Source organism: Ips typographus, unplaced genomic scaffold, assembly GCF_016097725.1.
Source record: "Ips typographus isolate SLU unplaced genomic scaffold, UJ_Ityp_2.0 IpsContig34, whole genome shotgun sequence".
Taxonomy (NCBI): domain Eukaryota; kingdom Metazoa; phylum Arthropoda; class Insecta; order Coleoptera; family Curculionidae; genus Ips; species Ips typographus.
This window is the reverse complement of record NW_028098573.1, coordinates 512,521-536,934: the sequence shown is the minus strand read 5'-3', so window position 1 is coordinate 536,934 and position 24,414 is coordinate 512,521. Positions and strand designations below refer to the sequence as shown.

Below are 24,414 nucleotides of genomic sequence, written 5' to 3'. Positions count from 1 at the left end.
GTACTGCAAGTGTATATTTTATTTTTATTTTACATAAAATGGTAAATATCTCAGAAATGGATACAGATAGGTTTTAAGTTTTGAATTTTTGTTTCTTATTTTAGCATATTGATTTAGTGACATAAAATAGAACAGGATTCAAATACACTAGCTTCGCACAAGCTTGCCAATGGAAACCACGATTTCTGCCGTTAATAAAGTGAAAGAGTAAATAATTATTGCAAAAAGAGAAAATCAAATATATGTATTTTATCGTAAATGAACACTACAAAAACAGTAACTAAAACAAAAAGCGATTATCAAACTTTCGAAACAACACCCAAACTGAAAGCAGAAAGCTAGCTAACAAAACTGATACCTGAGTTTAGCTGTTACCTTTATTTAAAAAAAGTGTAGTTTACGATTTGGGTCGTTTTATGACAGGACCTTCTTTTGATGGGCGCTCCCAAATAGAAGTACATATTTTTTAGTCACAAAGCTGAAACTGTTAGAGTCATCTTTCATTTTTCGGGACTCACCATGATGATTTCGGTTATTTGAGAAGACCGGAATTTAGACATAGTTGAGCAATTCGAAGTTCAATGAAATGTTGCTTCTTCCTCTACAACATGGCAAAATTATATTTGAGATACGACGTATTGGTTTTTGGTTTCCATCGTCACTTTTATTAGTCTAATGGGCGTCATATTCTATTTTTAACAATGTTAATTCAACTTGTTTTCTGATTACAGTGCTGTTTCAGAAATTATGTTTTTCGACGACTGACTTTGAAAGTACCACATGTACGCTTCCATTTAACAGCAGAAAGTAGTTATTTGCCGCGCGCGAGCAGAAAATGAATCATTTTCTGCTCTAGAGCATTTTCGCTTTCTACTAACAATCTACTCACCAACTTTTTCAGCGTTTCCATAACAACGCTTGACATACCTGTTTGAAATAAACACATTCCGTCAAAGTGATTTATCGGTGACAATAAGTTCGAGCTACGAAAATGATGTGAGTTGTCCTTCCACTCCACCTCACAGCAGTCGTCGTAAAAAAGTACTTTTGCCGCTTTTACATGATTGCAGCGTGAGGCGAAGCCGAAAAAAAACGGACTAATTTTTATGTTAATTTTTGTATAGGTACTGTAAATAATAGGTAGAACGTGAAACTAAGTATTTTCTTTTTGTACTCATATTCTACAAATATCTGATACCAATATAATTGTATTATATCACGGTCAGAAAAACCAAATGGTCGATAGCCCTTTTCATTATTAAGAAATATATATGAGATATATACAATGGTAAATAATTTAATGGCGTATTTATTGGGTCAAAATAATCCGATTTACCACAACTTACCTCAGACGAAAAGTCGAGGGAAACAGAAATACAGGGGGTCAAAGTAATTTTTTTAAAATAGTATTTTTCAAATAACTTTCAAAAAACTTAAGTAATGGTAAATAATTTAATAGCGGCTTTCTGGGATCAAAATAATTCGATTTAGCACAACTTACCTCAGACCAATCGTCAACGAAAATAGATATATAGGGGGTCAAAGTAATTCTACGATATTTCGTATCCCCAACCAATTCAACGATTCGAAATATTTTTATTTAAGTTATTTCTCACTTGCAGTGAGAAATGAGCTAAATTCCATCCTCCAAGAAGATGACAAATTGCAATCATGTATGGCACCAAATAATTTAATTCCGAATATCTCGGAAACGGTTGATTCTCTAAGATCTCTCTAAGTCCTACCAACTAAGTATACCTTTTCTGTTCAGAAAATATTGGATAACAGATACTCTGATGTCAGTTGTCACTTCGCTTTACCAGAAAAAAGTTAGAGCGATTTAAAAGCAAACCATTTATTGTAGATGGCGCCCTCTATAAGCTAGCACCCTCAGAAACATTGGAATACCTAATTTTAGTGAAAAACTCCTTGAATTTTAAAAAAATAACTTTGATCTCCTGTATTTCTGTTTCCGTTAACTTTTCATCTAAGGTAAGTTGTGCTAAATCGTATTATTTTGACCCAATAAATACATACCAGGTGTACAAGAGCACCCTGGACATAGGAGATTAACATGGGAAAACGGTTTTGATTTTTTTGCGCCTGTACGGTTGATTTGATTGAAAAACCGTACGAGCAACAATGACCTGTTTACCCGTTGCCCGACAACCGCCTATACAGTGCAGGCTAAAAGTTTAAATTTTCTCATTTTTGTTCGTGTTTTACGACGAAAGGGCTCAAGTTAGAGATCTGAAAAAAATACAGAAAACTAGTCCGTGATAGGTACTACAACCTTCATTAATTCGATTTTTCAATCAAATCAACCGTACAGGCGCAAAAAATTCAAAACCGTTTTCCCATGTTAATCTCCTATGATGTCCAGGGTGCTCTTGGACACCTGGTATATAATATTAATTTCTCTTGCTGTTGCTGTTGATTGTTTTGAGTTATTTTAATCGAAGCAATTGTTTTTTGAGCAAATTTTTTCCCCTTGAGGGGGGTGAAGAGAGGGGGGTTTTGTCTGATTTTTTTCACCATTTCATTTTTTTTGGGGTGTTGCCTAAGTTGTGTGAAAATTTCATTGAAATCGCTTGAGTAATAACGACCGGAGAGCAAAAAATTTCGAAACTGTCCCACAAATCAGTAACAATTGATATGTCCTAAAAAATTTACAACAAAACTGTCTAAAACACGCCAAAACAGTAAAAAATATAATTTTTTAACACTCTAAAAGATTGTCTGAAAATTTTAGTTTAGTGTCCAAAAAATTAATTTTTTGCAAAAAATGTCCTAAAAATATAGGGTTATGTCAGTGTCCTAAAACAATAATTTTAAACGAGAGTGTTAAAAAACTATTAGGTTAGGTTAGTGGCCAGAGAAACTGTCAAAAACAATTTTTAAAGGTAAAAAAAACAATTAAATATACAGAGTGAACCAAAAATTTATATATATCGAGTGGCTCAAGAAACAACAGTGCGCGCGGGCGCTTTAGCTACGGATGGCGGCCATTTTATCCTTCTTCCTGGTATGCGTGTCCACGTGCTTGATCATGTGATCCTTCCTGATAAAGCCCTTGCCGCATATCTCGCACAAGTACGGTTTCCTGCCCGTGTGACTGCACAAGTGCCTTCTCAAATCCGCTTTGTAATTAAACGTTTTTGGGCACATATCGCACTTGTGCGGTTTATCGCCCGAGTGTTTCTTCGTATGTCGTTTGTAGGTTTCATCATCAGGAAACCGTTTACCGCACCGAGAACACTTGAACGGTTTATCGCCACTATGGAAGGTGTTGTTGTGTTGAGTGAGATAACAGGGACGATTGAACACCTTATCACAGTCGTAACATTTGATTTTCCCCTCCTCCGAAGGACGAGAGAGAGGATTCTCCTTTTGTTCCTCCACCAAAGTGTCCACCTCAAGTCCTCCAAATTCAGTTGTCAAATTGGTGGTGTAATTCTCCATTATTACAGGATGAGGGTATTCCTGAAGAGGACAGTAGTACTGTCCTATAGCAGCCACGTTCGCATACCCATGTAGTTCCGCCAGAACCTGCGCAAAACTGGGCAAAGGCTGGCTCACATCCAAATCACCCGTAGTACTGCTGGGGGTAAACGTATCCTGCGTAACGTGGGAGGACAACTCGTTTGGGTACTGCTCCGTCAAGGTAGGCACCACATTCACCACGCTGTCGCTGCTCCTCGAATCCTCCTGACTATTATCCTTACTAGCCGAGGAATTCCTAGCTGGATGGTGATGGGCGCTGATGGACATGATAGCTGGATCAGGCAGCCCACTGGATTTAACCGCTTTCTTGTGCAACGAGGTGTTATAGTGTCTCTTTAAATGTCCGGAACTGGTGAACCACTTGTTGCACGCGGTGCAATTGTAGGTTTTCGGTCTGCGTGCTTTGTTACTCTTCCAGTTGGTACTCTTGGTGGGGGCAGGAGCTGGTGGTTGCGGTGCCGGAGCCTCATAACCACTAAAACACACTGAAACACCCTCGCTAGAACCACCATCAACCACAAACTCCCCTTGGTAACCTATTGGTTGATTATTCCCCAAACTAATCATCCCCTGCACGGTATGTCCCTCCTTTTCCTTCTCCCACGTTTGACTGACTACCTTCTGACTATCCAAATCTAGTATCTCACTCTGACTCACCTCCTCCTCATTCATGGGTGTCTCATAATAATACTGGGGGTCACTCAAATTGTTGTGCTCGATGAGGAGGGAAGCACTCTCGTACACCAAACCACACTTCTCGGACTGTTTGGGGCTGGGTGAGGGTGTGGGTTGTGGTGGATAGTTCACACTGTTCAAATATTTACTCTGAGTCCAATCCATATTAATTTTTCCAAAGAGAAAAAACAAAAAAAATACAGTCACCCGAAAATAACGTAGCGTCCGACTCCGACCGTTGACTGACTGAAACTGAAACTTGTGCATTGGTCCACTCTTTGAAGAAGATTTAGAGAGGTGGGGGGTTGGTGGAGGTGGTGAGGTGTTGTTTTGGGTATGCGTGAGTTATATACAGGGTGATTCAGGTTTTAATACACAAGAAATGCGACTTTCGGGAAATAGAGGATGTTGAAGTTTTTTTGGATCAATTATTATAATTTTTTATCAAATGTTTAGTTCTTTGTTGCTTACAATTAGTTTATTGCCTCGATAAGTTCGCAATTCGATTACTCGAAATCGGCGCGTCGGAAAAAATATTTCCAAGAAACCTTTTTTCTTCAAAATTATACATTCAACAGAAAATGGAAAAATCAATGTTATTTTTATAACAAGCAGTGGCGTACTTTTTTTCTTAAAAATTATCAGATGACTTATTAATACTCGCGCCACTGGTGAAGATAAAACAAATTTTTAATTGGCGAATAATCGGTTTTTTTTGTTTATGAAAACCACAAAGTTTTATTAAAATATGTATAAGAGTTTTGAAAAAAAAATTAACTTTCTTCAACACCCTGTAATTCCTAAAAGACGCATTTCCGGGATATAGTTTATAGGACAAACTGGGATTATTTTTGGACGTAGAATACGTGGTTAAAATTTGTGTATTAAAACCTGAATCACCCTGTATACAGGGTGTTCTAAATTAAGTGCGCACCAATGCCAACTTTTTTAGTTGTTTTGTTGTCAAGTTTTGTGACTTATGTTCATAGGAACTTTTTTGACTTTTTTATTGAGAGGTGAGATGGTTTTACATTTTTGTACTATTTATTTATTTATTAAAACCCTACCATCATTCTTCTGAATAACCTAACTTAAAGTAAAAATGCAAAAAAAAAAAAAAAACAGTATTTTGGATATGTACAAACTTAATTGGGTGCTGTCAAAGTGACAGTGACAGGTCAACAAATAATTTGACAGGTGACACACAAGGTCGTATTAAGGAAGTGTTTGCAAAAACTCCCCTGACGGGCGAGTGGTCTGTTTTTATCATGTTTTTTTTCGAATGTTGTTTCAATTCGATGTTGTTAGCTCTAGCGTATCAATTATATTAATATTAGTTATTATTTTTATCATTATTGGTATTGTAATTTACTTTTACTATAGGAAAAATAAAGACGTAAGACGTAGATGTAAAAGTGGACATACAACTATAAACCCTCGAAAATGTACCCCGATTTTCTCAGTCTTAGTGAGGGAGAACTAATACTAAATAGACATCCTCAGACTAGCTTTGCTAAGTCAGCATTTATTTTCCTATTTATACAGCAGCATTTGTGCATGTAATTAGTCATTAAGATATCTCGCTTGGTTAACGTTCAAATGTAATTTCGTTCGTTTTTATTAAATACAAGTTTTTTAAAAACAAAAGTTGCATTAATAAGAACAAAATTCGCTCTGATGATGGCTAAAACAACAAACAAAACAAAAAAAACCAAAACGTAAAAGCTAGAGACGAAATTCAATCAAAACGGTCATGGATTGCACGTTTCGGCCGCTTTGACTCCTTTGACTTAATGTTTTCTTTTTCAACGTGAGTTCCCTAGAGCGTAAACTAGACTAGACAGGGTTGTAAATGGGTGGGTTGTAAAGTTTTGCCAGGTAATTGGGGCAAAATTGTCCGAAAAATGTCTTTGCCGGCTGGCGTGTAATAACATTTTTATATGCTCCTAAAAATGCTTTAGTGGCAAACGAAATAATGGTTTTTAAAAACCAGATTTATTTCAGACGAGTTACAAAGTGAGCTTAATAATATAGAACTGAACTCGAGCATTCTATTTCTAACAATTTTGTATAAAAATAGTTGCTGACTACACATTACATGACTTAAGTATAAACATTGGGTATTCTTAATTAAAGGGTTAGGTATGCAATATAAAACTTGCTAGGTGAACTTTTGCCAGTACATACATATAACTTAACATTTTATGGAGGCTAAAAGCCCACACAACTCACACCTGTACTCTCCGGTTTCTTTTTTTAAATGTGGGAATTGTAAAAGTTGGATATAATACCAAATTTCTGAGTAATTTTCAACATTTTTAAGGCAATTACGACGCTGCAAAACTACTTTTTTATGTGGGATTGTAAAAATCAGTGACAATAATCATGAAACTTGACTAAGCATTTTTACATAGTTCATGAAAAGTTAAGATATTAACTATTCATTTATTTAGTTTTTTGCTATACATTTTTTTCGAATGTAAAAATTTTCATTTATTTTTAGTCGCTATTTTGTCGAAAACGGGGCACGCTACATTATGTCATTCAATTAACAAATCTTTTTTATAATCAATACTACTATCCAAGAATTAATTAAAATATAGAGTGTACCTCTTAAAAAAACAGACCACTTTACCACGCCACATTTGTCTGCGACACCCTGTATGTACAGTCCTGACTAATTTTACAATGTGCCTACATTAGCCCCAAGATTTGATTATAATCGAATAAAAAACCAACCCGAATCTTTCCGAAGGAGTCCAAATACATGACCTGCAATAAGTTAGATCCAGTGTTGAATTTTACAAATATCTATCAGAACATGTTGTAGTTATAGAAACGACAACTAGTCATTAACCACAAACAGGTGTCCCTATTCAGATTAGTATGGATTACGATTTAATGCGCCCTTTAATAAAAAAACAACGCTCAACATATTTTTGTACTTACACTAACAATTAATTTAACAAATGTTCGAAATTTCGACCTTCAGCTTCGTGACACTTTTCGCACCTTAGGATCAGCTGCTCATGGGTTGCTGCTCTTATTGCCTTTGGGCTTAAACAACGAAACGCGTTTCTCACTCTTTCCTTACAATTTTCCTTTGTTGTTAAAGAAAGATTGAAAACTTCATCTATAATACAAGCCCCCAATACAAAATAATCTAAAACTGACATGTCTGGCGAGCGGGGTGGCCATTGAAACGGTCCGTTGTTAGCAATCCACCGGTCGTCAAACGTAGCTTGTAGAAAATTATTGACAATATGACCATTGTGAGGAGGTGCGCCATTAAGGTCATAAATTACCCGTCTTCTGTCGGCTAGAGGTAAATTATCCAAGTATTCCCTTTCTAAGTCTTGAATTATAGCTAGATATCGATCACCTACAATAAAAATATAGCACTAAATTAGGTTTCAGAACTTCACAATTTGTCGTTTAACATCGTCGATATACCGTTTAAATTTTCTTCATAAAAACATATCATAACAATTTGGTCATTCCTCACAGCACAGTAAACATTAAAACTCCAGATTTCTTGAAAATGTCTCTCTCTAATTACGTGTGGATTTATGTCACACCAATAGTGAATAGAATAGAATGATGTCTATTGAACATTCCATTTTTAGTGAATTTGGCCTCGTCTCTCCATATAATATTATTCATCTCCTCTAGTGACTTGTCGGCAAAAACTCATTAAAAACCACTCTCTTCGGAAAGTCAACCTCTTTTAAGTGTTGCACTAATTTAAATAAAAAAGGGTGAAATTTATGTTTTTTCAGGATCCTCTGAATTGATCTTTTGAATATGCCTGATTCTACGGAAACTTGTCTTATTGACGAAGTTGGATTTGCCACAAAATAGCCCAAAATTGCAATTTCTACATTTGTATTATTAAGGCAATTGAAGCAGTTCAGTGACAACAGAATTAATGTGGTTGATAATTTTGCAGAATTCCATTTTTAAAATAATTACTACAGACATTCTCAAGGACGGTTTGTAGTTAGAATTCTTTGTAAACATAATGCTCAATTATGTAATTCAAAAGATATGGCCTTAAAAAGTTTATTCTTTAGAAAATCGTCTTTCAAAATGTTCTAAGTTAAGAAATGAGTACAATAGCTTTATGGAGGAGTATGAAAGATTAGGTCATATGACTTTTTTGAGTGCAAATTTAAATGAATTAGGTGATGGTAGCTGTGGTAATGCCTATTATTTGAGCCACCACGCAGTAATTGGTAAAGATAGTTTAACCCGTTTAAGAGTAGTTTTTAACGGATCTGGTATCACTGATAATAATTTGTCATTAAATGACACTCAAGTGGTACGACCTACCATTCACAAATATGTGTTAAACGCAGACATATCAAAAATGTACAGACAAGTTTTGATTAATAAGTCCCGCGAAGATACCCGTTCTTTAGCAAACAACGAAATACAAAACTGTTGTTACATAGATGATATGTTAACTGGATCAGATTCAAAAGAGGAATTGTTAAAGATTCAAAACGAGGTCAGTGAGATTTTGTCTAATTCAGGATTTGATTTACAAAAATATCTTTCAAATCGATCAAGAATTTCGAGATCGAGAATTTTAATGTAAACAGAGATTTTGAGGCCAGTATTTTAGTGCTTGGTGAAGCTTGGTGAAGTTCAATAACAAGACATTAGGTATTTATTGGTATATATAACTATTGATTTTGTCAATAACTAGCCAAATTTTTGATATTTTAGGTCTTTTAGGTCCCTTATTGGTCTTTTAGGCCAATAATAATTTGAGCTAAAATTATTTTGCAGTTGCTATGGAAAGAAAAACTGTATTTGGATGAGGAAATGTCGGAATCATTACTAGAAAAATGGATTTTATTTTGCAAAGACATTGTTCATCTTAAATTGCATAATAAACTGCATCATACATTGCAGATTCCACGGCAAGTTTTATTATTTCAATTCTCAATATGTATTGGTAGATTGGTAGATGCTCTCGCCGATGCTTCAGAAAGGGCATATGAAACATGCATCTACATTCGGAGAAAAATAGATAATGAAGAGTATTCATGCAAGTTATTAACTGCTAAAAGTAGTTTTCAGAAGACAATCCAGCAGATCATATTTCAAGGGACTTATCTGTAGAAGAGTTGTCGAAAAGTGTTTTGTGGTTTGAGGAACCTTCTTGGTTGAAATCTGATGTTTCAAAATGGCCTGTAAATTTAAAAGATTCCGGAGACCTTACCAATATTCCTAATAGAACGATTACATTTGCATTTTGCAGTAAACGTATTTGATCTAGACTTATTTTCAAAATTTTCTAATTTAACCAAATTAAAAAGAGTGGTAGCTTTATGCAAAAGATTTATTTTCAATTTATAACATCTAAATGAAAAATTAGTAGCTGCAATCACAACAAATAAACTTGATCAGAGCTTATTGACTTTGGTAAAAATTTTCCAACAGCAATCATTTCAAAACGAATTATCTGACTTAATGAAAAGTAAACATGAGTTATGTAGCCTATAATTCCGATAATGCTGACTATTAGATTAGTCTTTGCAGAATCTTATTTTATTGTTTATATAAAAATCACGCTTTCTAGATTCAAGCTAGGGCCCGTAGTCAGTCTGTAAATCACTTTGCAATTGATCTTCGTTTAAAGCAGTCATATTGTGAGTCACCTATTGTTGTAAGCTTTTCTGTAATAAAGTTTTTTAAAAAGATTTATCGCGTGGAAGATTACTTAACTGGCGCAGTCGGTAGGATCTCAGAAGATTTTTCGGTTCTACCTGTGATTTGGAAGCAGACTGTCCTGAAGCCAGGCCCAAAAAATCGTCAGTTTCTACTGTTCGCTGAGATCGACCTTTGAACCTACAGAAGAGAACCGTTGCGGATCTAAGAAAGTACCGTAAGTGAGATTCCTTCTTTTACCCTTTTATTGTAAAATTGATGTGTGTTAATGCGAAATACCATTTTTTCTATATTTTTTTTTTATCATCAAATTTAACTTTGAATGTCAGTAAGTCAGATCGATAATCTAATCTTAGACATTTCAAATATTAATTTGGAAGATAATCTTGATACTACTCTCGTAAACATAGATTTAGATATGGCTACTCTTACAACAGCAAAAGAAATTGCGCGCACACTAAAAACATTTAGTGGAAAAAGCGAGCATTTAGAATTTTTTATAGCCAGCGTAGATAGTTTCTATCAAAAATACTTTATTTCTACTCAAGATGATTCATTAAAAGAATTTGTTTTTGCTTCAATTTGCTCTAAAATTTGTGACGAAGCCGGTGATTTCTTATTATGTAGACCAGATTTAACTACTTGGCCGCTCATTAAAGCAGCTTTAAGTCAAAAATTTGGCGATCGCGTAAATCGATCAGTTTTATCTCAACAATTAAACTTCATGACTAAAAATCGAAATGAAAGTTTGTTAGACTTCATTGAAAGCTTAAAAGTGCTTAAAACCAGAATTTCACTAAAAATAATTGCTGATTTAACATTAACTAATGCTACCAAGCAAGCATTAATTGAACAAACAGAATTAACATCAGTCACTGTTTTAATTAGTAATTCTCCTAGTGAACTAAGGACTATTCTAATGTTTCACAACCCTAAAACTTTAGAAGACGCTAGCACATTTGTTGTAAATTATTCGTTAGTTGAACAGCAAATCAACGCAAGATCTTATCACTCTCAGCCTAAACAACAACCACAATTTGGGAATAAGCCTCATTTTCAACATAAACCTGTAAACAGAACACCCCACTTTGTCGAAAACAGTTTCCCAGCGTTTGAAAACCGTTTTCCATCATTTCAGCCCTCATTTGTTCAAGTACAACCCCATTCTTCACAAAACTTCAATGCGCAAGCAAATTTCAAACAGCCTTTTCCCAGCCAGCCTATTAACATTCAAAGTAGACCAGTAAAACAACATTTCCCCACAAATAGTCAAGTATTTGGAAAACCTAAAAATGTATTTTCGAAAGAAAACTCAAACAGACCTACCGGACCACCAATACCTATGTCAACTTCGACAAGAAATACTATGCAACGATCATTTGTGCCCCAATCGAAAAACTTTAACAATTTCCAAAGACCCAAATATACTTTTACTGAATTAACCTACTTAGCTGATGGTACCCCAGTATGCACACAGGACCAATCAGAAAACCATGATACTGACTACACTCAGTATGAATCTCCAGAATATTGCAGTGAACCTCAACAATACTATGAACCCCAATATTTTGAGGAAGAAAACGCACCTCTAAACGAAAACAAAAATTTTCAAGAACCCAGCAAGGAAATCAATCCGCCCTAAATCTAAATAGTTTCCAAGTAAATTCACTTCCTTATATCACTATAACAAACCCCCCAGCTAAATTGTTAATTGATACTGGAAGTCATACATCTTTAATTCGACCAATTCTAGCCGAACAATACTTTCCAAATTCAATTTATACTTCTAAACATACCCTCGTAACTTGCACAGGCAACTCAAAAACTCAATTCAAATCAAAAATTCCCCTCTTACAAGAGTTTGGTATTAGCAACAAATTAGAGTTTATACTATATAATTTCCATGATTATTTTGACGGTATAATAGGACTTAGAGACTTGAGAAAATTAGGTTTAGATGTAAAATTATCAGAACAAAAGTTGTGTAACAATTTCACAGAAATTCCTTTATACTATCGTGAAGATTTTGATCTCCAAAAAATTGAAATTCCACCTACATCAATTATTGTAAAGAATATTTACACTAATCTTCCTGAAGGAACAGAACTCTTTTTCCCTCATATACATAACGGAACAGTTGAAATTCCACCTTCGCTTTTATTAGTGAAAAACCGTACAGTTCCATTGGAAATTCGTAATTTGTCTAAGGAAAGTATAATTATAGAATTTGACCCTTTCTCAATTGAAGAAAAAGCTCAAATCTATAATTCTCACTCAAAACTTCGGATTGCGACTTTGAAACTTCAGATTGCGACTTTTCTTTAATCCGTTCTGAACATCTCAATCAAGAAGAAAGAAAAGAATTAAAAAATGTCATCAAACAATTTTCAGACGTTCTGCATAAACCAATTTCACAATTAACTTTTACTAACGAAGTAAAGCATGAAATTAAGACCACAGATGAAATACCCGTGTACACTAAATCTTATCGTTATCCTTATGTTCATAAACAAGAAATTCAAAATCAAATCTCTCAAATGCTTAATGATGGCATAATTCGCCCTTCATCTAGCCCTTGGTCATCCCCAGTTTGGATTGTCCCAAAAAAAATTGACGCTTCAGGCAAACAAAAATGGCGTGTAGTTATCGATTATCGCAAAATCAATGAGAAAACGATTGACGATAGATATCCAATTCCAAACATTGCAGATATCCTCGATAAACTTGGCAGAAGTCAATATTTTACTACATTGGATCTAGCCTCAGGCTTTCATCAAATAGAAATGCATCCCAACTCTATTTCTAAAACAGCTTTCACTGTCGAAAATGGACACTACGAATATATCCGTATGCCATTCGGTCTTAAAAACGCCCCCGCTAATTTTCAAAGAGTAATGGATAATGTTTTGAAAGATCTCCAAGGAAGAAATTGTCTCGTTTACATGGACGATATCATCATCTTTTCTACATCTCTTCAAGAACATATCAGTAATCTCAAGGCCGTTTTTCGTAGACTTCGCGAGCATAATCTTAAAATCCAGCTCGATAAATCTGAATTTTTGTGAAAACTGTTGAATTTCTTGGTCATGTTATCACCCCTGAAGGAATTAAGCCAAATCCTAAAAAAGTCGAAGCCATAAAAAAGTTTCCAATTCCTAAAAGTCCAAAAGAAGTAAAATCTTTTCTCGGACTAATTGGTTACTACCGAAAATGTATTCGAAATTTTGCACATTTAACAAAACCTCTTACAAATTGTCTAAAGAAAAATCAAAAGATTGAACACACCCATGAATTTGTCAATTGCTTTGAAACTTGTAAACAAATGTTAATGAATGACCCAATTTTGCAACACCCTGATTTTTCACAACCTTTTAATCTTACTACAGATGCATCTAATCATGCAATCGGAGCCATTTTGTCACAAGGTCCTATAGGTAAAGATCTACCTATCGCATATGCATCTCGAACTTTGAACCCTGCAGAAACAAACTATAGTACGATTGAAAAAGAGCTTTTAGCAATCGTCTGGGCAACCAAATATTTTAGGCCTTATCTTTTCGGTACTAAGTTTAAAATTATCACGGATCATAAACCATTACAATGGCTATTCTCCATTAAAGAACCCATTATCAATTTTTCCCAATTTTGACCCAAATGAAATTCCTGAAATTTCTAACGAAGATCAATTGCAAAGTGATTTACAGACTGACTACGGGCCCTAGCTTGAATCTAGAAAGCGTGATTTTTATATAAACAATAAAATAAGATTCTGCAAAGTCTAATCTAATAGTCAGCATTATCGGAATTATAGGCTACATAACTCCTCCCTCCGTAAGTTCGGAAAACCAAGGTTCCTTGTTTTTTCGATCATCTAAGGGCAGATCAATGTCTTTAGATGAAGGGGTTCGTCTAGACTTTCTTCTTTGGCGAAGAGTCCTCCACAGGCATACTGATCTTGGCAGCCCTTATCTACCTTAATGATCCTATAATAGGCAATTGTAATAGAAAGGAATAGGGAAGTAATAATAAAAAATACAAATTTAATTCGATAGCAGGGCCATTCAATGTAGTGTTTTGGTGTATTTGTGTGTGTTTAGGCTTGCTTTGTTTTTTTATGTGTCTAAGTGTATTTAGTGACGCCCATTTATTTGAAAAAGGTAATAACAAAAAGAAAACAATACGTCTATATCAAGTTTGATAATCTAGCGATTCCTAAATTTAAAAAGAAACACATTCAATACGTACCGACATGAACAGAAAATTAATACATATTACATACAGTCATATAATACATATTACATACAATACGATTAGAACCTGATCATAAGATGAGTATGTTATGAGTATGAGTAGTTTATTGAAAATAACGAAAATTAGGTTTTAACAAATGGTCTCTTGAAAACAACAGGCAGTGACGTGACATTCTGTTAAGTCACTTGACACTTCTTTACGTGACATCCTTGACATTTTCAATTCATTGTGCATGTGACACTGTTAAATGACTTCGCGGAGTCCGCTCTGACTTTCTGATCAATTGTTGATGAATGTTATTTTATCGCACTCTTCTGGGTCTTTCCTGATTTATTTGACGAGGTAACAATTTATTGGATTAGAACGTGTTTGGTGTTTCTCACATGATCATTCCTTTGCAAATAGCAGTAATACTTGGACTAGTGTCATTTGACCTACCTACGGATTGTTCAGATGTTATTTTCAATGCGCTCTTTGGAAAAACATAATTATTTATTAGTTTATTAACAAAACTGAACCATAACTTATGGTACATCATCGTAATCAGAGAACTATAGGCTCTATTCCAATGTGCCAAAATTCAATATGGCGCCCATAATAAAAATTAATGTTGGTATTAAAGATGGTAACTAGAAAACGACACGTCGGATATCAAAAATGATAATGCCTCGTTGTTTCGAGGAAAAGCGACAATGGTAAGTCATGTGAAATAAGCTTTCCATTAACGTATAAAAGTTGATTGCTTAAGTAGTATCGTTTGGCCCCCAAAGGCCGTCAACATTGACCACTTTTGTCGGTGTATCCTTTAGTTTAAGCCTCAACAACTCGTTTAATTGCACTAATTTTGGTAAAGTTTTATACGTATAGAGTTTAATAAGCTTTCTAAAAATATCTCAACTTGGGTTCATAGTAGTGTAGTTTTGTTTTTTTGTTTATGTATGTTCCTTCTTCAAATGAACTCTATTAATTTAACTGGTGGAAAAGTCAAACCCACAACTAATAATCTTAAAATTTTGCATATCCGATATACTGGCTCATCCGATTGTCCCTTATGCCATAGTAATCAGGTTCAGGTATCGACGTTAGTGGTCGTCCAACCAAAAAATTCCCAGGAAAAAATGGCTGCATATCTTCGGGATCAGATGATAGCGGACTGATCGGTCTCGAATTTAAAATGGCCTCAATTTGTGTCACTATTGTCATAAAATTTTCATAGTCTAAATGTATAGTTCTAATAACATGCTTGAAATTATAGTTGTGTGCAACATCTGGTGACATCTGTACTCAACTCTATGAGTTAGAAAGTACAGATGGCGTTCCAAAATCTAGGAACAGCACCATTAATGCCGCATCATTCGGTAAACACCGATCTGATTGGTTGAAAATGGTGAGGTTTTGTTTTTTGTTTATCAATCCCAATCCTCTGACCGGTTTCGCCGTATTACGCTATGAAATTAAATTTGAAGCTTTTAACCCCCGCCTCCCACAGACCACCAAAATTAGGGGCACGAGGAGGAATAAAATGCCAACTGACAACCTCATTAGCCAAATAATTTTGAAATTTAGGAGAATTTGATTTTCAAAAAGTGCTAAATTCATTATTGACACCCAAAAATGTAGTTCCGTTATCCGAATACATGCTCTGGGGTTTTCCACGACGAGAGATAAATCACTTAAGCGCAGAAATTAATGACTCACTATCCAAACTAGTAATAAGTTATAGATGTATCGCCTTGATAGCCAAGCAAATGAAAACACACACATATGCTTTGACAAGCTTAAGTTCCCTGCTCTTACGGTCCTTAAGCAAAAAATATCCAGCGTAATCATAACCAGTATGAGCAAACGGATAGTGTTGAGTTCCCCTCTCTTTTGGTAGATAACACATTAAGTACCTAGTTACTAACTTGACGTTTACGTTTGACGTTTGATAAGACAATGACATCTGATTTTCCGCGTTTTTGTTTTTGACCGTTGACTTTTATTATTAGGTTTTAGCGGCTTGGTTGTTGAAAACTTTTGGTTTGCTTGTAAATGTGCCTGAGTGCATCCTTTTTTAATACAATAAACAAGTCCACAAATGCTAATAAATCGTGTCTTCATTACTTTCACATTATTAACTTGGTCAATTTATTCTTATTGTGTAAAATAATAGCATGTTTTCTTGAAAAGGGCAAATTTTACTTAGTAAGTCTACCACCCACTCGGAGTATGCCTTCTTGATCAAGAAACGGGTTTAAGGATAAAATGTGACTATTATTTGAGACGTTTACTTTTCATTAAGTCAGATAATTCTTTTTGAAATGATTGCTGTTGGAAAATTTTTACCAAAGTCAATAAGCTCTGATCAAGTTTATTTGTTGTGATTGCAGCTACTAATTTTTCATTTGGATGTTGTAAATTGAAAATAAATCTTTTGCATAAAGCTACCACTCTTTTTGGCTAAGAATGGAGAGGATGCCAATCCATAGGTGATCACATTCAGTTCGTAACACTTGAGAACATCTGTGGGGTCGCTACGCCAAAATATTCTTTGATATTTTCTATCAGACTTATAAATCAAAACTTGTCTGTACATTTTTGATATGTCTGCGTTTAAGACATATTTGTGAATGGTGGGTCCTACCACTTGAGTGTCATTTAATGACAAATTATTATCAGTGATACCAGATCCGTTAAAAACTACTCTTAAACGGGTTGTTAAACTATCTTCACCAATTACTGCGTGGTGGCTCACAGAATAAGCATTACCACAGCTACCATCACCTAATTCATCTAAATTTGCACCCAAAAAAGTCATATGACCTAATCTTTCATACTCCTCCATAAAGCTATTGTACTCATTTCTTAACTTAGAACATTTTGAAAGACAATTTTCTAAAGAATAATATCTTTTTAAGGCCATATCTTTTGAATTACATAGTTGAGCATTATGTTTAAAAGGAATTCTAACTACCAACCGTCCTTGAGAATTTCTGTAGTAATTATTTTAAAAATGGGATTCTGCAAAATTATCACCAAACTTTGGTAAGATTTTCATTTACTTCATTGTCACGTGATAAGCACACTTTTACAAATGGAAATATTAATGTCACCTCCTATTAGCCAGCCTAATTTGCTAAATTGCCCAATTTGCCCAATTTAATTTGATTGGTTAGCAAAATGTCATAAAAAATACTTACACCACATATCAATATCTTTACTGATGTTAAAGTTAGGATCGGCTAGATTTACATGCTCCGGTATCGAAATGCAACTTGAATCAAATGATCTTATCGGCATCGCTTCAGTAATTTTCGGTAAACTAAACAATTTGCTTCTGGTTGGAAAGTTCTGGTTAGTTTTATATCTACCTTGCAAAAAGTTATTACTTCCAACACCCGAAACAGAATAATTAAGTTTTTTTTTATGAAAACTAATTTTATTATAAAAGCTCCCAGTAATGAAATTTGATTGTGAGCCTTGATCTAGTAAAACAGTCGCCTTAAACTGTAATCCTTTATTTAGGATGAAAACAGAAGCAGTAGACAACAGCGCATATTTATTAGCCCGACATATTAACGTAGTTTGAGGCGAGACAAGGGCCGCATTCGTTTTCGCGCTCCATGGAGCGAGCAGAGCGTTTTTGACGTCACAATGACGTAATTTAACAATTGGTCAAATTATGGTTTTCCCAAATTACGTCATCGTTACGTCAAAAAAGCTCTGCTCGCTCCATGGAGCGCAAAAACAAATGCGGCCAAGGTCATCGTTGCGTTGAATAGTGTTTCTATCTTCATCCGGGTCGTGATTATTCGCAATGTTTATGTGCGCCCTTCTCTCGTCTGCTCGAGCCGCTCGGCCTGCGTTTATTTCCCTTGCTGCAGCACATATTCTACAATTTTCAAATGCATGTTTTGGATTCAAACAGTTTAGATACAGTTTCAGCCTTACCGCTTCGTGCTTTCTTTTATTAGGATCAAATTTTAAAAATGAATTGCATTTAAATATTGAATGACTTGATTTACAGTAAAAAAAAAATTGTTATTGCTATTTGTTAGTAATGAGTACGATTTGTTGAAGTTTTGAATAAAATTTCTATTATTGTAAGTTTTATTTTTATTTTTATTGCTTTTTGTACTCACAGTTTCAAGATTCTCTAATAACCCACATTCTCCAATAAGGGTAGATCAGTATTAAATTTTTTAGATTCCCAATCCTTACGAGTTGGGTGGTCAAGTTTTGTAACCATTAAATAAACAAGTAACACTGACCACTGATCTGTGGGTTGATTTAATGCTTTTAAACCTTAAACATTTTTATGAAATAAATCAAATAAGGTACGCAACTCAGTGTGTGATTCTTTGACTACTGAAGGCGCTTCAAATAAACCATTGACAAAATTAAAAATAATTAGTCTATTATTTTCGTATATGTGTTTTAACATGTTTAAGGCAATACTATAATTATCGTTATTTGTACTTTTAATCGACTCTAACATTTTAAATGCATCAATTTCAAGATGTGCTTTTAAATAATAAAACTTGTGCAATTCATCCATTGATGAGTTTTGATCAATTATTGAATAAAATGCGTCTCGAAATTCCAACTTATGAATTATTATTAATGTCTGGTAATTTTATTGAAAACCCCGTAACATGTCGCTGGGAACTATGTGACTCCGGTAGGGAGATGTTATCAATTGGCTCTATTTTATGATGATTTGACAATATCAGTAAAGCACGCGCACTTATTTCATCAAATAAATCTTCAAATTATATACAGTGTGACCCATTTAGAATGGAAACACCCCTATAAAATTTTAGGTTGTTAACCGATTTCAATGATTTTTTTTTTTTTAATAATTAGGAATGATATGATAGTTGTGTGCAACATCTGGTGACATCTGTACTCTCTCTCTCTTTTTTTTTTTAGGAATGATATGTCTATTACGGGAGAAAATTTTAAATATTTATTTCAGTTTTCAGGTCATATTACGATACTTTTTCTTGATAGAAAATGGAGAATTTTTATTAGCGATTTTTTTAATGAAAAAAATACTACGCCACTGGTTCTATAGTGCTTTCAAATAACTGTGACCAAAATTTCATGAAAATCCATCCAAGTTATGACAAATTAAAATTCAAAAATCCTCTAAGCTAACGGTCACAAAAGAACACCCTGCATCAACTGTTGCCATATAAATGGTGTTACTATTTACTTGTTTATTATTAATTCTTAATTGATTAATTTAAAAAAAAAAAAAAAAAAAATTCAAAAAAAAAATTTGGTCACAGCTATTTGAAAGCACTATAGATCCAGTGGCGTAGTAATTTTTTCAATCAAAAAATCGCTAATAAAAATTCTCCATTTTCTATCAAGAAAAAGTATCGTAATATGACCTGAAAACTGAAATAAATATTTAAAATTTTCTCCCGTAATAGACATTTCATTCCTAATTATTTCAAAAAAAAATCATTGAAATCGGTTAATAACCTAAAATTTTATAGGGGTGTTTCCATTCTAAATGGGTCACACTGTATATTAAATATATATATATATATATATTTTATTATATATTATTATTGATATCTTTCTTGTTTGTCTTGACTAATATTATCAGCTGATAATGCCAATTCATCATTTTCGGTGTCAATTAACAATTCTATTTCGTCCTGGTACTCCCTAAACTCATCACACAATGGTTGGATGCGTGCTAAACGGCAATCTAATTGCATAAAAGCACTATTATCAACTTGGAGGGGATCAAACAACTCAACACATTCTTTGGAACGAGTTAAAGGTGGTTTAAAACTAGCTTTATTTTAAATTGCAAACGATTAAAATGGTCTCTAACATCCGTCATTTTGTCTTGATTTTATAATTAAAATGTATTTATTTTCATAAGGCTTCGTCGATTTAAGTTAATTTATTTATTTATTTATTTATTTATTTCCTACAAACTCTACAGATATAACTATCCAATTACAGAGTAGGCAAAACGAAAAACAAAGACAAAAAAAAACATTTGTTCTAACTACTGCCTATAACTAATTTAATTTAAATTAATTCATTTGTTTCTCTTTTAAATGAGTTAAAGCCTAAACTAAATATATCAATATTATCCTGAATTTGGTTATATAGACTACACATTACATTGATAGGAGAATTGCAATAGTAATTAGTTCTAGTATTATCGACATACAATGTTGATGGTTTTCTAGTTCTGTAAGTTGAAACACAAAAATTTAATTTAGCCAATAGTTCAGGATCACTTATAAGATTGTGTATTAGTTTATACAAGAAGACAATAGATGCGATTTTTCTACGATTTTCTAGAGGTTTGAGATTATGTGCTTTCATGACATCAATTTTGGGTATATGGATTTCAAACCTACCAGTTTCCTTATAATATATACCAGGTGTCCAAGAGCACCCTGGACATAGGAGATTAACATGGGAAAACGGTTTTGATTTTTTTGCGCCTGTACGGTTGATTTGATTGAAAAATCGTATTAATGAAAGTTGTAGTACCTATCACGGACTAGTTTTCTGTATTTTTTTCGGATCTCTAACTTGAGCACTTTCATCGTAAAACACGAACAAAAATGAGAAAATTTAAACTTTTGGCCTGCACTGTATAGGCGGTTGTCGGGCAACGGGTAAACAGGTCATTGTTGCGGGTACGGTTGCTCGGCAACCGCTTATACAGTGCAGGCCAAAAGTTTAAATTTTCACATTTTTGTTCGTGTTTTACGACGAAAGGGCTCAAGTTAGAGATCCGAAAAAAATACAGAAAACTAGTCCGTGATAGGTACTACAACTTTCATTAATACGATTTTTCAATCAAATCAACCGTACAGGCGCAAAAAAATCAAAACCGTTTTCCCATGTTAATCTCCTATGTCCAGGGTGCTCTTGGACACCTGGTATATCTTAAGAATCTATTTTGCACTCTTTCTATGGTGTATTTATGATTGTTATAATATGGACTCCATACAATTGAACAATCCTAACTATAAAACCATACATTTTTAAAGAAGAAGACATTTTATTTGTTATCTCGTGTATGTGAGACCTAAATGTCAACCGTGAATCAAAAGTCACTCCAAGATCCCGCATCTCCGAAACATGAGCCAGTGCTGTTCCGCCTATTTTGTAGGTGAAGTTAGTTAGACTTTTTTTCCTAGAAAACTGAAGTACACAGCTCTTACTAACATTAATATTAAGTTCATTAATAATGGTCCATTTATGTATTTTGGTTAAGTTTTCTTGAATAATTTGACAATCTCTTTCATCACGTACCCTGGAGAATAATTTCAAATCATCAGCAAACATCAATACTCCACAATTTGTAATCTCATTCACTATACCATTAACAAACATAAGAAAAAGCAACGGCCCAAGGTTCGAACCTTGAGGAATACCTGAAGTGGTCAAATAATACTTTGACTGAAATCCTTTTAAGACTACCTTTTGTTGCCTATTTCTTAAATATGATTGAAAAAATTTTACTAAGTTCTCATGAAAACAAAATTCGTTCTTCAATTTATTCAATAGTATAGAATGTGACACTTTATCAAAGGCTTTTGCAAAATCAGTGTAGATCACATCGACCTGGTATTTGTTATCTAAGTTTTCAGCAATGTACTGGGTAATATTACACAGATTTGTAGTTGTAGATTGTTTAATGTAAGTAAGTGTTATCAAATTGAGCCAAATTCAAGACTTACTGTTCTATCTGGTAGATTTTCCTTTTTGGTCTGCTTACTGTAACCAATGGTGATCGTCGTCACATTTCAATATACCAGCCGCTGTTGGAAATCCAGGTCTCCAGGTTATAAATTCCACCCTTCACGGTTATCGCCGAGGCTTGACGACCTTCTAATCAAAGACTGTAATCTTCCAAAGGCGTTTCGTCTTCTTCGCCTCTAAAGACCATTTTCCTTTTGCAAGTGGACTGTATTAATTAAACTGGTGGAAAAGTCAATTCCACAAATAATAATCTTAAAATTTAATAACGGTTTTAAACCAGAAAGAAATCAACTGTTGTGCGAGCCTTCCCAATCTCACGCAGACTGCACTTAGAAACTTAAAAACTTAAACTCATTGCGGGTGAACCTCCGCGATGTTGCCGACTTTTTAAAGAGTTAACAATCTAGTAACGAAATATTTTTTTTTGATAAACAAAACCTCACCAATCATATCGCTGTTTACTGAATGATGCGATATCAATGGTGCTGTTCCTAGATTTTGGGACGCCATTTGAACATTCTAGCTCATAGAGTTGAGTACAGATGTCACCAGATGTGGCACAACAACTATTGGGTTAATAGGTTGAACGGTTTGGCCGCTAGAGGGCGTCAAAGTTGACTCATTTTTTATGTCTTTTTTGGTGCATCTTTTCTTACAATTGTCAATAACTAGGTTATTTGCAACACTTTGGGGGACACACTGGGTATGTCAATGAATAGCCAACGAAATAAGCTTTCTATTGACGTATAAAAGTTGATTGGTTAGTGCTACGGTTTCCAAGCTAGAGAGCGTCAAAATTTTAAAATGTATAATTCTTCGTTGTTTTCCAATGGATTTTATTTATGATTAAATTTAAATGGAAGATGTTTAAAAATTATTTATAATATAATTAGTACGAAATAGTATTTTTTTATTTGTTTACTTTTAATACTAATGCTAATAGTTCGGTAGTGGGTTAAAATTTAGGTTAGGTTAGGTTAGGTTGATTCAGTGACATAAGAGAGAACATGATACAAATACACTAGCTTCGCATAAGCTTGCCAGTAAAAACCACAATTTCTGCAAGTTAAAGAGTAAAGAATTAATGCAAACAGAGAAAATTAAATATATGTATCTTATCGTAAATGAACACCACAATGAACAGTACAAAAACAATAACTAAAACAAAAAGCAATTATCAAACTTTTGAAACAACACGCAAACTGAACGCATAAAGCTAGCTAACAAAACTGATACCTGAGTTTAGCTGTTACCTTTATTTAAAGAAAGTGTAGTTTACGATTTAGCTCGTTTTATGACAAGACATTCTTTTTCTTTTTTTTCATTCTTGTTAGTCACGTAGCTGAAATTGTTAAGATAATAAAATTATATAAGTTATTGCGTCATCTTTCGTTCTTCGGGCCTCACCATGGTTATTTCGGTTATTTGAGAAGACCGAAATTTAGACATAGTTGAGCAATTCGAAGTTCAATGAAATGTTGCTTCTTCCTCTATAACATTGCAAAATTATATTTTTTAGATCCGACGTATTGGTTTTTGGTTTCCACCGTCACTTTTATTTGTCTAATGAGTGTCATAATCTATTTTTAACAATTTTAATTCAAATTGTTTTCTGATTACAGTGCTGTTTCAGAAATTATGTTTTTACAACGAGTGCCTTCAACACAATATCTCAGCAATGCTTCTTTAGGTCAAATTACCCTAGTCAACATAATATATTTCCATTTTGCAACAGAATGATCATGTGACACGGAGTGCGCTTTGACCTAATCAATTGTTGCTAATCAAAGCTCACGAGCTGTGACCGGTCAGTCAAATAAGAACGTATCAAATTGACGCTCCCTGAAGAGAATTTGTAATGTTTTAACTGTAAAGCAATAATATTAGATAATACGTAGTCAAAGGCTTTCGTTAGATCACAAAGCAGTCCCCAGCGTCGAAACTGGTATTAACCAATTCCACAAGTTTATTGATAGCCATAGTCGTAGATTATTCATTTCGAAATCCAAACTGACATTCAGAGAAAAGCTTGTGAGTTTCAATAAATTTGCTGATTCTGTTACTAAGTACCTTTTCAAGCAGTTTAGACAATGGCATACAGCCTCTATTTCTGTTTGTTTAATACAATTAAGAAAAAATGTTTGGGTGCCTACATATATTAAAGTAAAAGAATTGATAAATCATGCATAATAGGACTCTTGACCAACTACACTATCTCGCTACGCCTTTCCCCCTTATACACTGGTGGAACATTTTACCAAAAAAAGGACTAATTTTTAAGTTAATTTTTGTATCGGTACTGTAAATAATAGATAGAACGTGAAACTAAGTATTTTCTTTTACCCATATTATACAAATATCTGATACCAATATAATTGTATTATATCACGGTCAGGAAAACCAAATGGTCGATAGCCCTTTTCATTATTAGGAAATAAATAAGAGATATATACATATACAGGGTGTTACAAATTCGAGGCATTAGCATTGCTATCTCAGAAACTATAGCTGATAGATCTTTAGTTAAATAAAGACAAAGTTGCGCATTTTATTGCTTAATAATTTGGTAAA

General features: G+C 34.0%; 2 protein-coding genes across 2 annotated transcripts in view; one reads left to right on the top strand and one right to left on the bottom strand.

The window, feature by feature from the left end:
- The window catches only part of LOC145739682 (uncharacterized), a 242,805-nt gene that overhangs the window by 149,270 nt on the left and 69,121 nt on the right, over positions 1-24,414 (top strand). The window lies entirely within an intron of this gene.
- Positions 2,932-4,890, bottom strand: LOC145739673 (uncharacterized). Its single transcript, XM_081994979.1, has one exon. The coding sequence runs from the start codon at positions 4,444-4,446 to the stop codon at positions 2,989-2,991; it is 1,458 nt and encodes a 485-aa protein (XP_081851105.1). The 5' UTR covers positions 4,447-4,890; the 3' UTR covers positions 2,932-2,988.

Excerpts from the sequence above, each read along its gene's own strand:
- LOC145739673 (XM_081994979.1), bottom strand. The coding sequence starts at position 4,446 with ATGCACAAGTTTCAGTTTCAGTCAGTCAACGGTCGGAGTCGGACGCTA.